General features: G+C 51.1%; 2 protein-coding genes across 3 annotated transcripts in view; one reads left to right on the top strand and one right to left on the bottom strand.

The window, feature by feature from the left end:
• Positions 1-9113, bottom strand: part of CHAF1A (chromatin assembly factor 1 subunit A) — a 40330-nt gene extending 31217 nt beyond the window's left edge. The window contains exons 1-3 of one of the 2 annotated variants that reach the window (XM_063657379.1): positions 8905-9113; positions 5710-5760; positions 1897-2750 (exon numbers count right to left, since the gene is read on the bottom strand). In XM_063657379.1, coding sequence (XP_063513449.1) covers positions 1897-2750; positions 5710-5760; positions 8905-8956 — 957 coding nt within the window. In that variant the 5' untranslated portion in view covers positions 8957-9113. The remainder of the gene's footprint in view (positions 1-1896; positions 2751-5709; positions 5761-8904) is intronic. The other variant, XM_054462952.2, reaches the window with a different exon arrangement.
• Positions 9114-11096: 1983 nt separating this feature from the next.
• SH3GL1 (SH3 domain containing GRB2 like 1, endophilin A2) overlaps positions 11097-13490 on the top strand; it is a 39283-nt gene continuing 36889 nt past the window's right edge. The window contains exon 1 of the mRNA XM_054462951.2: positions 11097-11321. Within this exon, the coding sequence (XP_054318926.1) occupies positions 11277-11321 (45 nt within the window). The 5' untranslated portion in view covers positions 11097-11276. The remainder of the gene's footprint in view (positions 11322-13490) is intronic.

Below are 13490 nucleotides of genomic sequence, written 5' to 3'. Positions count from 1 at the left end.
AAAAAAAGATTTGCTCCATTTTTACAACATTTCATAAACCTAAAGAGGAAGCCATTTTTTTCTTTTGCATCTTCTCAGGTGAAAGACAAGAAATGAAGTCATTCGAAAAATAAATGGTCTTGGCCAAGCACGATGGCTCACACCTGTAATCCCAGCAACTTGGGAGGCCAAGGCGGGTGGATCACCTGAGGTCAGGAGTTTGAGACCAGCCTGACCATCATGGCAAAACCCCGTCTCTACTAAAAATACAAAAATTAGCTGGGCATGGTGGCGGGTGCCTCTAATCCTAGCTACTTGAGAGGGTGAGGCAGGAGAATTGCTTGAACCGAGGAGGCGGAGGTTGCAGTGAGCTGAGATGGCGCCACTGCACTCCAGCCTGGGTGACAGAGCAAGACTCTGTCTCAAAAATAAATAAATAAATAAATGATTCCTTAGAGCTCAAAATCCCGAAAGCGAACAAGGTTGGTGGTTTATGGTCCAGGTGGTCTACTGTACCTGCTTACAGGTACAGATTAAATGACCTATCTCAGGATCTACTCTCATATAAAGACCCAGCATGAACAAACAAAAGTGCTACAAAACCAAAAACATAAAAAGGCACTGTTTCTTCTGGTTCTACATACTTAAGATAAAAAGTAAAAAATTATAAAATCAAAAAAGACACCACTAAACACACCGTGGGACTCGTGATTTTATCAGTTTGGTCCCTAAGACCTTAAGGACACCATTGTGCTAATAAAAAACCAGTAACAGAGACAGACCATGCAGAAGTCCCCCTCATGGGGTCCTTAAAAATGGTTCCAGATGGGGTCTTGCTCTGTCACCCAGGCTGGAGCGCGGCGGTGTGATCACAGCTCGCTGCAGCCTCCCAGCTCCTCAACTCAAGTGATCCTCCTGCCTCAGCTTCCCAGGTGACTGGGACTATAGGCATGTGCCACCATGCCCGGATAACTTCAAAAAATTTTTTTGCAGGGCTGGGTGCAGTGGCTCACGCCTGTAATTCCAGCACTTTGGGAGGCCAAGACGGGCAGATCACTTGAGGTCAGGAATTCAAGACCAGCCTGGCCAAGATAGTGAAACCCTGTCTCTACTAAAAATATAAAAATTAGCCAAGTGTGGTGGTGTGCACCTGTAATCCCAGCTATTAGGGATGCTGAGGCAGGAGAATCGCTTGAACCTGGGAGGTGGAGGATGCAGTGAGCCGAGATCATGCCACTGAACTCCAGCCTGGGTGACAGTGACTCTGTCAAAAAAAAATAAAAATAAAAATATTTTTTTTTTTCATAGAGATGGTGTCTATGTTGCCCAGGTTGGTTTTGAAGTGATCTTCAAGCAATCCTCCCACCTCGGCCTCTCAAGTGCTGAGATGACAGGCATGAGCCACTGTGCCTGGCCCCAGGTAAGGTTTTTAAGATGGGTGGCTGTGCTGACCCTACAGAATTCCCCAAGTCATGCTTCCTGCCGTCTCACTGCCACTTCGGTGCTCAGTGCCTCTGCAGCCCTGCCCCTACAGTTCTATGCTTGGACAGGAAGGGCACAGAGAAAGCTGGACGTGGAATCTGAAATGAGGGGTTACAGCGCCAGCTCAGATCCTAATTCCTTTAAACGGCTAAGCTATCACTGATTAGATGTGAACAACGAAGGCAAAACGGCAGGGTATTATCCACACAGTACACCAGGTACACTGTTGATGAATTAAGTCCCAGGCGCATCACAACGAATGCAGAACTGAACACTGTGAGTTTTGATACCAGGAAGAACTCCGTGTCGAGTCCCAGGACCCAGCCTGTGGCCCTGCTCACTCTGCCACAAACCACCTGGGTGACCCGGTGGAGACTGATAGCACTCTGAGATCCGTGAGCACTGATGTGCAGGGACTCCATGGGAGGTACTCACTCTGCGGAAGCGCGTGGAAGTGGGGAAGGGACTGGTACTGCTGTGCTGCTTTGGGGGAGCAGGTGGCCCCTCGGGCGAGCTGGTGGAAGAGGGAGAGCTCAGCGACGAATGGCTGAGTACAGAGTCTTCTTCGGGGCAAGATTCCAGCACCTCGCTCTCAGGGGTCATGTTCTTGCCTTGGGGTGTGGCTGGAGGGGACTTGATTTGGGGTGGTCTCACAGCCAAGATGTCCTGCAAGACCACCATGGGCACCTTCCCTCTGAACAGGATGCCCCCAGCTTCACTCCAACTGTCCTGCTCCTTTCTGGGGCACATTCTCGGGCCACTCATCAGCTCCGGACAGCTCCGTGGCGAACATTCCTGGGAGTCACCTCTCCTCCCTGCACCATGGCCAACACCCTCCTCCTCTGTTTTGCAAGGAATGTCTGAAAGGGTCTCTCCAGGAAATGCCAACTTGTCGTTCTGAATGGCCTTCAACAACCCCTGCTGATCCCCAGTGTCTTCTTGCTCGCCATTTACTGCCTCCCTGGAGGGAGAAGCTTCAGAATTTAGTTTATTGTGGTCCACAAGACTGTCTGGCTGCTCATTCGAGTCCTCTGTCAAATCAATGATGACTGTGCTCTGGCCAATACTGGTTTCGATTCTATTTCTTAAAAAGTTATCTAAGGGACCCTTCCCATTGACAAGTTTCGGTCTAAAGTCTATGTCAGAACCCATATGACAGTTGTTTTCCAAGGTGTCCAAAGAGGCCTCTAAATCGGGGCTTTTACTTTGCACAGAAGTACCCTGATCGTCTGACATGTCATCGGCTTTCCCCTTTGGGACAAGATTCAGGCGCTTAAATGGCAGACGGGCTGAAACAAAGACAGAAAGCCATCTTTAGTGAACGTTTAAAGTTACAACCACTCATGAGCTTGAAAATTACTGACTTGTTGGGACACGGGGGTGGGGGATAATTTTAAAGTTTAAAAACAGACTATCTGGGCCAGGTGCGGTGGCTCACGCCTGTAATCCCAGCACTTTGGGGAGGCCAAGGCAGGCAGATCACAAGGTCAGGAGTTTGAGACCAGCCAGACCAAAACGGTGAAACCCCATCTCTTCTAAAATTACAAAAATTAGCCAGGCCATGGTGGCATGCGCCTGTAATCCCAGCTACTCAGGAGGCTGAGGCAGGAGAATCGCTTGAACCCGGGAGGCAGAGGTTGCAGTGAGCTGAGATCCCGACACTGCACTGTAGCCTGGGTGACAGAGACAGACTCCCTCTCAAAAAAAAAAAAAAAAAAAAGCCAGGTGCGGGAGGCCAAGGCGGGCGGATCACAAGGTCAGGAGATCCAGACCATCCTGGCTAACAGGGTGAAACACCGTCTCACTAAAAGTACAAAAAATTAGCTGGGCGAGGTGGCGGGCGCCTGTATTCCCAGCTACTCGGGAGACTGAGGCAGGAGAATGGTGTGAACCCAGGAGGCGGAGCCTGCAGTAAGCCGAGATCGCGTCACTGCACTCCAGCCTGGGCGACCTGAGCGAAACTCTCAAAAGAAAAAAGAAAAAAAAAAAAAAAAAGACGGGGCGGGGGCTATCTGAAGCCAGGTACACTGACTCACGTCTATAATCCCAGCACTTTGGGAGGCTCAGGCAGGAGGATCGCTTGAGCCCAGGAGGTAGAGGCTGCAGTGAGCTATGATGGTGCAACTACACCACAGCCTGGGTAAAACAGACCTTGACTAAAAAACAGAAGGGGTGGGGGGGGGTGCTATCTGTTCATTCTATCCTTTTCTAACATCCTAATTTTACTTTTTTTTTTTCTTTTGGAGACAGTTTTGCTCGTCACCCACGTTGGAGTGCAATGGCGCCATCTCAGCTCACTGCAACTTCCACGTCCTGGGTTCAAGCTATTCTCCTGCCTCAGCTTCTCAAGTAGCTGGGATTACAGGCATGCACCACTACACCCAGCTAATTTTTGTATTTTTAGTAGAGACGGGGTTTCGCCATGTTGGCCAGGCTGGTATCAAACTCCTGACCTCAGATGATCTGCCCGCCTCCACCTCCCAAGGTGCTAGGATTACAGGTGTGAGTCACCATGCCCCGCTTCAACATCCTAATTAAAAAAAAAAAAAAAAAAAAAAAAATTCTGACAAGCCTTTTAGCAGAGCCATCGCCAGAATTTCAAGAGATATTTATTTCAGATGCAGTTCATATTCCAAATTTATTTATAATGGGTGAAAATCTCATTTGATAATAACTGCATCTGGTTCTCAAGTAGAAAATACACAGACACATTTGTGGACAGGGTTTTGTTTTTTGTTTTTTGTTTTTCCTCCTGGCCTCCGCACCCCGGGCTCTGTCAGACTTTTCTCATCAATCAAACTGTTCTCCCAGAGTCTGCCAGACTTCGGGCTGGTTAGGGACACAGAAACACTTTGGGGAGTGAACTTCCCAAGGAACCCACGTTCACTTACTTCAATGCCAATGCATCTTTTATTAACTATTTCATCATGTAATAGACCAAATAAAAACCTGTTTGGTTTTTTTTTGGGTGGGGGGAGTTGTTTGTTTTGAGACAGAGTCTTGCTCTGTCACCAGGCTGCAGTGCAGTGGCGCACCCTTGGCTCACTGCAACCTCTTCCTCCCGGGTTCAAACAATTCTCTTGCCTCGGCCTCCTGAGTAGCTGGGACTACAGGTGCCCCCCACCATGCCCAGCTATTTTGTATTTTAGTAGAGACGGGGTTTCACCATGTCGGCCAGGCTGGTCTCAAACTCCTGAGCTCAGACAATCTGCACACCTTAGCTTCCCAAGGTGCTAGGATTACAGGTGTGAGCCCAGCAGTCTGGCTTCCCCATTTTTTTCTTTTAAGAGACAGAGTCTTCCTCTGTCATCCAGGCTGAAGAGCAGTGGTGTGATTATAACTCACTGCAGACTTGAACTCCTGGACTCAAGCAATCCTCCCATCTCAGCCCCTCAAATAGCTGCTTTTACAGGTATGCAACACTGCACCCAGCCCAAGTTTGAAAAACCCAAAACTGTAGTTTCTAAAAATACAATCTGGGCCAGGTGCGGTGGCTCAGACCTGTAATCCCAGCACTTTGAAAGGCCGAGGCAGGGGGATCACAAGGTCAGGAGATCGAGACCATCCTGGCCAACATGGTGAAACCTCGTCTCTACTAAAAATACAAAAATTAGCTGGGTGTGGTGGCACGCGCCTGTAATCCCAGCTACTTGGGAGGCTGTGGCAGGAGAATTGCTTGAACCCGGGAGGCGGAGGTTGCAGTGAGCAGAGATTGCACCACTGCACTCCAGTCTGGGCAACAGAGCGAGACTCTGTCTCAAAAAGAAAAAAAAAAAAAATTACAATCCAATCACTCATCTGGCCCAAGGGTGAACACACTCCCCGTTTTACGCAGAAGGATTTGGGAGCATTTATCTTCCAGGACAACAGTGGTTCTCTGCGGGGGCAGTTCTACCTCCCAGGGACATCAGCCATGTATACAGATATTTTTGGTTGTTACGACTTGGAGGATGCACTTACTGGCATCCAGTGGGAAGAGGCCAGGGTTGCTGCTAAGCTCCCTACAACATACAGGAGAGCTCCCCAGCTGCAAGTTACAAAACGCCAATTGTGCATTAAGTGGAGGTCTCAGGGTTTACCTGTGGGAACCCCACGAGACATTATTGCGTGAAAAGCACTTTCCCAGCTTCCTGGTCTGAAGGACTGTTTCTCTCCCCTCTAGCTCCAGGCTTCCACTGAGGTCTCCAACAAGAGACAAGGAAGACTATAAACTACCAACAACTCTTTAACCCATTTCCAAATAATTACCTTGTATTAACTTCTTAACTGGAAAAGCTGGTCTATCTTTGCAATCCATGGCTGCAAATAAAAGTGTCAAAGGGTAAATTGTTAAATGTTGCAAATAATCAAGTTAGCAAATACATATGTAGAGCCTTATGTACAAGGTAGAGGCAATTCTGACCCCTCTGTCCTCGGGGGCCATTTGGCACAGTCTGGAGATGTTTTTGGTTGTCATGATGCAGGGAGGGCTCGAAGGGATGCTATTCACATCCAGTGGGCAGAGGCCAGGGATTCTGCTAAATGTCCCACAATGCAATACACAGCACAGCACACCACAATGAAGAATTACATGGGCCAAAAAAAAAAAAATTTTTTTTTTTTTTTTTGAGACAGAGTCTCACTCTGTCGCCCAGGCTGGAGTGCAATGGCACAGTCTCAGCTCACTGCAACCTCCGCCTCCTGGATTCAAGCGATTCTCCTGCCTCACCCTCTCAAGTAGCTGGGACTACAGGCACATGCCACCACGCTCTGCTAATTTTTGTATTTTTAGCAGAGACGGGGTTTCACCATGTTAGCCAGAATGGTCTCGAACTCCTGACCTCGTGATCTGCCCCCCTCGGCCTCCCAAAGTGCTGGCCACGGCGCCTGGCCTCAAAATGTTAATAGGTTGAGAAATCCTACCCTAGACACTGTCAGGTCTTGTTTTATTTTCTTTGTGGCATTTAATCTGAAACTTTCGTGTTTATTACGTCTCTCCGGAAATAAAATGCCAGCTCTATGACAGCAGAAGGACTTGTTCCATGCTGCACCTATGGTACCTGGTTAGGGTCTGGAATAAATTAGAAAGCCAACTAAGAGAGTAACAGGAACTGTTTCATGAAATGAAAGTGGAATGAGTAAAAGTAGGGACGAGAGAAAACACTGGATTACCTACTTCATTCACATGATCCCCAAACATCTTCCTCCAACCCAAGCCCCCACACCACCACCAAATCTGTAAAATTAGAAAAGGGATCCTTTTCTTTTTAAAGAGAATTCATGAAGGTACCACAATTTAAAGCACTTTGAGCTTGCCAGGCAGGAGCTGAAGTGCTGTCAAGAGATGATAAGACAGAATATTTTCCTGCAAAAAAAATTTCAAGAAAATCATCTAATATATCAAAGCAGATGCAGCAGTGACCATAAATAGAACCGAGTCTTTAGATAAATACCTTAAACGGAGTAAGTTCAGGAAGCTCACACTTACCAGGAGATCTGGCTTGGAAAAACCTAGTTTAGTTATTTTGGTTAATCTATGTATGTTTTGTAAGCATTTCATAAAGGTGAGTATTTTTTAAAAGCAGACTGGGGCTTCCTAAAAAACTCCATCGTCCATACATGAAACCACCCCTCACCCACCGCGCCAGCTTAGTGAATAAGAAAAGGTACTGAGAAAATTCATGTTTCCTTTCTAGCCACTTCAAAGAAATAAAGACAGTATAATTCTCAAGTTTCCAGTTACCAAAAGACATGGATTTCTACCCCCTAACTGAAGGATATGATTTTTAGTCACTTAACTTTATTTTCAAGACAATCACAAAGATCTATTTGTGTGGCTTTGAGTCACTAGCTTTGGTGCAAGTGGAGCAGAAACAACCTCATTAAAAACAGGACGCCCCTCATTAAAAAATCCTGTATATAAAACGGGACACTCCCAATCCAGAGATCCAAAGATACACAACACGATTAACACATATGTGTGTATAAAGTTACTAACTGCTCTTTATTCTGCGATTACATCCTTTCTAATTTTATTTGGCACTAAAATATACTTTCCTTTCATGATAGTATGGCCCTAGCGAGTAGCAATTTTTTTTTTTAAAGTTAAATATCCTGGCCAGGCATGGTGGCTCATGCCTGTAATCCCAGCACTTTGGGAGGCCAAGGTAGGTGGATTACCTGAGGTCAGGAGTTCGAGACCAGCCTGCCCAACATAGTGAAACCCCGTCTCTTCTAAAAAATACAAAAATTAGCCAGGCATGGTGGTGCAGGCCTGTAATCCCAGCCACTCGGGAGGCTGAGGCAGAAGAATCGCTTGAACCAGAGAGGCAGAGGTTGCAGTGAGCCGGCATCATGCCACTGCACTCCAGCCTGGGCAACAGAGCAAGACTCAGTCTCAAAATAAATAAATAAATAAAGTTAAACATCCTGACTTAAAACATCACAGCTCCACGACAGTACCAACTTTATATTAATTTTATGTCTCCGTGAAATCCCAAAGGCTAGAAGGAACTACAGCCATGATTTTCAGCCAAGGGGGAATCTGCCGCATAGGGGACACAGGGCAATGGTATTTCTGGTTGTTACTAAGGTATGGGTAGAGGGGCTGCTACTGGCCTGCAAAAGGCGGAGGCCAGGGATGATGGGAGGCTTAACACCATGCAGTGCCGTGCCCAGGACGGCAACAGATATCAACACTGCTGAGGCTGAGAAACTGGACTGGCGTCCATTCTAGCCCTTCATTCGTTCACGTTATTTACTGAGCATCTACTATGTGCCAAAGCGTAATGCCAAGTGCTGCCAAAGCGTTTTGTAATGCAGAGTCCAGCAAGGAAGAGGGACAGTCTGATCTTCCTTGGTTCACCCTCCCACGTTTCAGGAGGCCTGTGGTGGGCTCCAAAGACCCCATTCCAAGGCACACGGAGGAGGAAGTCATGGTGCATATCAGGAAGGAGCAAGAACTCGGGAGTCCCACCCTCCTGGCCATCTCTACCATCTGGGCCTCTTCTTACCCGGGCTTAACCCGACCCGCAGAGGCTTCAGTACCGGTCCCCGAGCCCGTGAGACCCTGGGTCTCAGCTTCCCCACCCGCTGCAAGGTCCAACAGGGTCAAGGGACACAAACGCATCCAGTAACCTGCAGGGCAAGCCCTTTCGCTTCCCTGGGCCTCAGTTTCCCCTCTCAGCCCCTCCGACCCACCGCCCCAGAGAGCTCTGGAGGGACGAACTGACGCAAAAGCGCCGGAAACAAACAATATGGTCGCGGCTACAACAATTAACGTCAAGAAGGGTGCCCTTGGGGACGCCAGGCCCTCGCTGGGGATGAGAAGGCCCCAGGGGGTGAACGCCCGGCCCGCAGGGCCAGGCTCGGCGCCGGGAGGCCCGTCCGCCTCCCATCGCCTCCTGGGCCCGTCCAGGCCGCGCGCCGCGCCCCCCCTTCCCCTCGGCGCGGGCCCGAACCGACCTGCAGCGGCTCCCCTGGCGCCGGGCGCCCCGCACTCAGGCTCCTCCAGCATCGCCCCGGCGGCAGCTCGACCTCCTCTCAGGCGGCGGAGGCGCGGGCTCCCCTCAGGCGGCCGCTGCTCTTCGCCCTCCCGCCCGCGCCGCCGCTGCCGCTGCCGCTGCCGCCGCGGCCGCCGCGCTCGTATTTGGCGGGAACCGCGGCGACCCCCGCAGTCCGCGCGCCAATTGGGCGAGCCCGATCACGTGACGGCCCGCCTCGGGAATTGAGGGGCGCCGGGGGCATCCTCGCGAGAGCCGTGACTTCCATTCCTCCCAGGGCTCGCCCATTGATATACCCACGAGGGACGGGGCTTCCCCTCGGCGGCCTGTCATTGGCTGGGAGGAGCTGCCCTGCGATTGGAGGAAGGAGGTGTCAAGCTCATTGCTCTGTGCTGCGACTGGCTGATCGCGTGGGATAGTCCCTAAGAGGAGGGAGGCCCAGGCTCTTAACGTCACCAGGAGAAGATTTTACGCAGGGCGCAGATGACAACTTGAAAGTGGGATTTAGATGAGGAACCTGGAGTTTTGAGTTTATCCTAATGGGACATCGGCTAGATATAGCAACAGCAATTAAAATTATAAATTGCTTTCTACAAGAACAATAAAACGAAGTCTGGGGAGCGCTTCGGAAGTATTTGATATTCAGTAAATAACATGTAGAATGAGTGAACGAAATGGACAAAATGGATCGTTTATGGTTTAATCCTCAGGAAATTGGCACATACTGTTTTCTCTGCCTAGAACAATCTTTTCGCAGCTCTTTTCCTGGCTAATATATACTTTTCAGATCTTAGATCGGCACCCCAGGAAGCCTTTTCTTCCCCAACCCTGACAAGATCAAGTGCCTACAACAACACTGTTCTTTTTCTTAAAGCAATTACAGCTGTGTCTATTTATTAGTTTGTTATTTGACTAATGAATTAATTTCTGCGTTTGTCATTAGTTCTGGCGAGGGTAGGACTCATTTCTCACTGGAACCCCAGGACCTGTTAGTAACTGATCATATTTACCAGGTCAATAAATGTTTGAGTGAATGTATAAATATTTAATTGAACTGTGTAGATCAAGCAGATTAAAAGCCTCACACAAAACAGAGAACTTCAGTGTCAGCCTGTGAGTGTAGAAACAGGTTTTCTTTCATTCTTTCTTTCCTTTTTTTTTCTCGAGACGGAGTCTCGAGTAGCTGGGACCACAGGCGCCCGCCACCACGTCCGGCTAATTTTTTCTATTTTTTAGTAGAGACGGGGTTTCACCGTGTTAGCCAGGATGGTCTGAATCTCCCCACCTAGGCCTCCCAAAGTACTGGGATTACAGGCGTGAGCCACCGCGCCTGGCCCTGAATTGCATTCTAGAAGCATCTTTCTGGCTGCCATGCCAAGGAAGAATTGGAGGGGAGGACTGGTGGAAAGTATGGTCAAGGCATGAAGACAGACCTAGATGTCTAGATGTGTCACGTGGGCAACTGAATGGATGAACACAGGACACAGAGAGAGGAACAGAGGTGGCCGGGCACGGTGGCTCATACCTGTGATCCCAGTACTTTGGAAGGCTGAATTGGTTGGGGGGGGTGGTTGGATCATCTGAGGTCAGGAGTTCGAGACCAGCCTGGCCAACATGGCGAAACCCTGTCTCTACTAAAAATACAAAAATTAGCCTAGCATGGTGGTGCGCGCCTGTAATCTCAGCTACTCGGGAGGCTGAGGCAGGAGAATCGCTTGAACCCGGGAGGCGGAGGTTGCAGTGAGCCGAGATCATGCCACTGCACTCCAGCCTGGGAGACAAAGCAAGACTCTGTCTCAAAAAAAAAAAAAAAAATGGGAGGGAGCTGAATACTTAGACGAACTGGATTTAGCTAAGATGAGTAAACAGGAATCTGAAGAATCGTAAGCAGGGGCCCCTTCTACTTCCCAACCTCCCTGGCCAGGTTTAAACTAAGCGCCTTTCCCAAGACGTTAGGGTCACCTCCAGGACTCCAGGGGGCGCTGCACCTGCTACGGCCCCTCTAGGCTCGCCCCGCTCAACTCACTGACAGAGGCGGCCTCTCCCGCGGTAGACAATGTGCACGTGCGCTCTCCAGCCGGCAGAGGGCGCGCTTGCGCAGACGGGGCCGGGGGCGCGCGCGGGGGCCGGCACCGGAAGCGTGCGGTTGCCATGTAATATCCTGGCCGCGCGGGCGCGCGAGCGGCTGAGGCGGCGCCGGGGCGGGCGCGGAGCTGGCAAGCGGGTGGCGGAGGCGGCGCCGACGGGGACTGCTGAGGCGCGCAGAGGGTCGGCGGCGCCCGGGAGCCTGTCGCTGGCGCGGTCCGGGCGGGAGGCTCGGCGGCGGGCGGCAGCATGTCGGTGGCGGGGCTGAAGAAGCAGTTCTACAAGGCGAGCCAGGTGAGCGCAGGCCCAGGCGGGGGCCGAGTTCCGGGCCCCGGGCTGCCCGAATGAGGGAGCCAGGCCCGACTTGGCCCGGGAGGGGGCCGGGGGGACCGAGGTGGGGACGTTGGCGCGTGTCCGCCTCCAGGTGGGAAGAGCAAGGGACGGACGGGGGCGACGAGGTGGCCCAGGCCCTGCCCGCCATGCGGGCTCCAGAAGCGGGGACAGAGCTCCTGGGAGGAGGGGAGAGGCACCCTGGGCTGCCCAGGGACGCGGACCTCTCCCCTCCTTCCCTCCGCTGCAAAGGCGGGGTGCGGGGAGAGAAGGGGAAGAGAGGAGTCCCGAGGCTGTCGACACAGGACTCTAGCCAGATAACCCAGAGCCAGGGAAAAGTTGCGTCTAAAGCAGTTATGTTCAAAATCCTGTGGATGGGCAAGGTACAAAGTTGAAAAGGTAGAAGAAGTCAGTTTCCCTTCTCTGCTCCTCGGGCAGCCAGTCCCTCTCCCCAGAGACAAGCGACTGTCATCGACTCCGTATGTCCCTTTCCTAAGATACGTGTGTACCTTTCCTTTAAAAACACGTACACTGTGATAGCATATGCCACAGAATCCTGTGTGCTGTGTTTTTCATTACTTGGAGATCACACTGGAGCGGGATTTCTCCCTCTCCGTCGGCACTGTTGACATCTGGGGCTGGATTGTTCTCCGTGGTGGGGCCGTCCTGGGCACTGCGGGGTGCTGAGCAGCGCCCCTGGCCTCCGCCCACTCCGGGCCAGGAGCACCCCCAAGTCGTGACAACCAAAAATATCTTGAGACATCACCCTGTGTCCCCTGAGGAATAGAATCAGTCATCCTTCCCTCCCTTCGTTCCTTCCTTCTTTCCTTCCTTCCTCCCTCCCTCCTTGCCTCTCTCGCTCCCTTCCTTCTCTTCTTTCCTTCCTCCCTTCCTTCCCTGTCCCCCAGGACTACTGTACTAGACCATACTCCACACTTCTTGGATTTTTTTTTTTGTGACGGAGTCACGCTCTGTCGCCCCAGCTGGAGGGCAGTGGTGCAATCTCGGCTCACTGCAAGCTCCGCCTCCTGTGTGCATGCAATTCTCCTGCCTCAGCCTCCCCAGTAGCTGGGACTACAGGCATGCGCCACCACACCCGGCTACTTATTGTAATTTTAACAGAGACAGGGTTTCTCCATGTGCCCCAGGGTGGTCTCGAACTCCTGGCCTCAGGTGATCCGCCTGCCTCGGCTTCCCAACATACTGGGATTCCCTTGAGTTCAGGAGTTCAAGACCAGCCTGGGCGATATAGGGAGATCTCATCTCTGCAAAATACGAAAAAGTTAGCCAGGTGTGGTGATGTGCACCTGCAGTCCCAGCTACTTGGGAGGCTGAGGCAGGAGGACCACTTGAACCCAGCAGTTCAAGGCTGCAGTGAACTATGATCGGGCCACTGCACTCCAGCCTGGGCAACAAAGTGAGACCCTGTCTCAAAAAATAAATGAAAAAAGTAACAACCCTAGTAGTTGTCTAGGGATATAGATAATTAGGGTCTAGACCCCAGATGATGGTTAAACCCTGGAGAAAGATTTAATCCAGACGAATTTTAGGGTTGTCGCTGAGAACAGCCCCACCCCCTTGCCCCAGCAGTTTGAAATCAGATGGCCTGGCCCTGGGTTAGACCTCGCCCAGCAGGCGTCAGACCTTCACCTGCTTGGTTAGAGCACCATAGAGTACCGCTCCCTAGCAAGAAAGATGTCCTCAGAGGTCTTGGAGGAATTCCTGGGCCACTTTGTTCCCTGCTATAGACAGGTCTCTGGAAGCCACCACCCCCACTCCCAGCGATCAGGGCCTGTGCCCATATTGTCCTGAGCTGACACCCTCTTTGGAGGAATGAGCCAGGCCTCTTGTGCTGGCCACCAGGACTTTGTCTCTCTCGAGGGAAGGAGGATGACCTGCGTTCAGATCTGTGAATGGCGCCTTGAAGCCTGGAAAGGACAGTGTGGTGTTAGCTGGGCTTAGGATTGCCTGTTTCCACATCCTGAGGCCTAGTCCCAAAGCACGATGGCCACAGCCCACCATCGGGGCTGTCGTCTTGGCCTCCTGGTCAATTCTGTCTTGAGTCGTGCTCGTAAGTCACCCTGGCTGCGTTCCATGCTCTTCTGCGATCATTGCCATGGTTCCCTCTGACAT

The sequence above is a fragment of the Pongo pygmaeus genome, chromosome 20 (assembly GCF_028885625.2).
Source record: "Pongo pygmaeus isolate AG05252 chromosome 20, NHGRI_mPonPyg2-v2.0_pri, whole genome shotgun sequence".
In the NCBI taxonomy this organism is placed as follows: Eukaryota; Metazoa; Chordata; class Mammalia; order Primates; family Hominidae; genus Pongo; species Pongo pygmaeus.
Note: the sequence above shows the minus strand (reverse complement) of the source record. Positions and strands in the feature narration are given on the sequence as shown.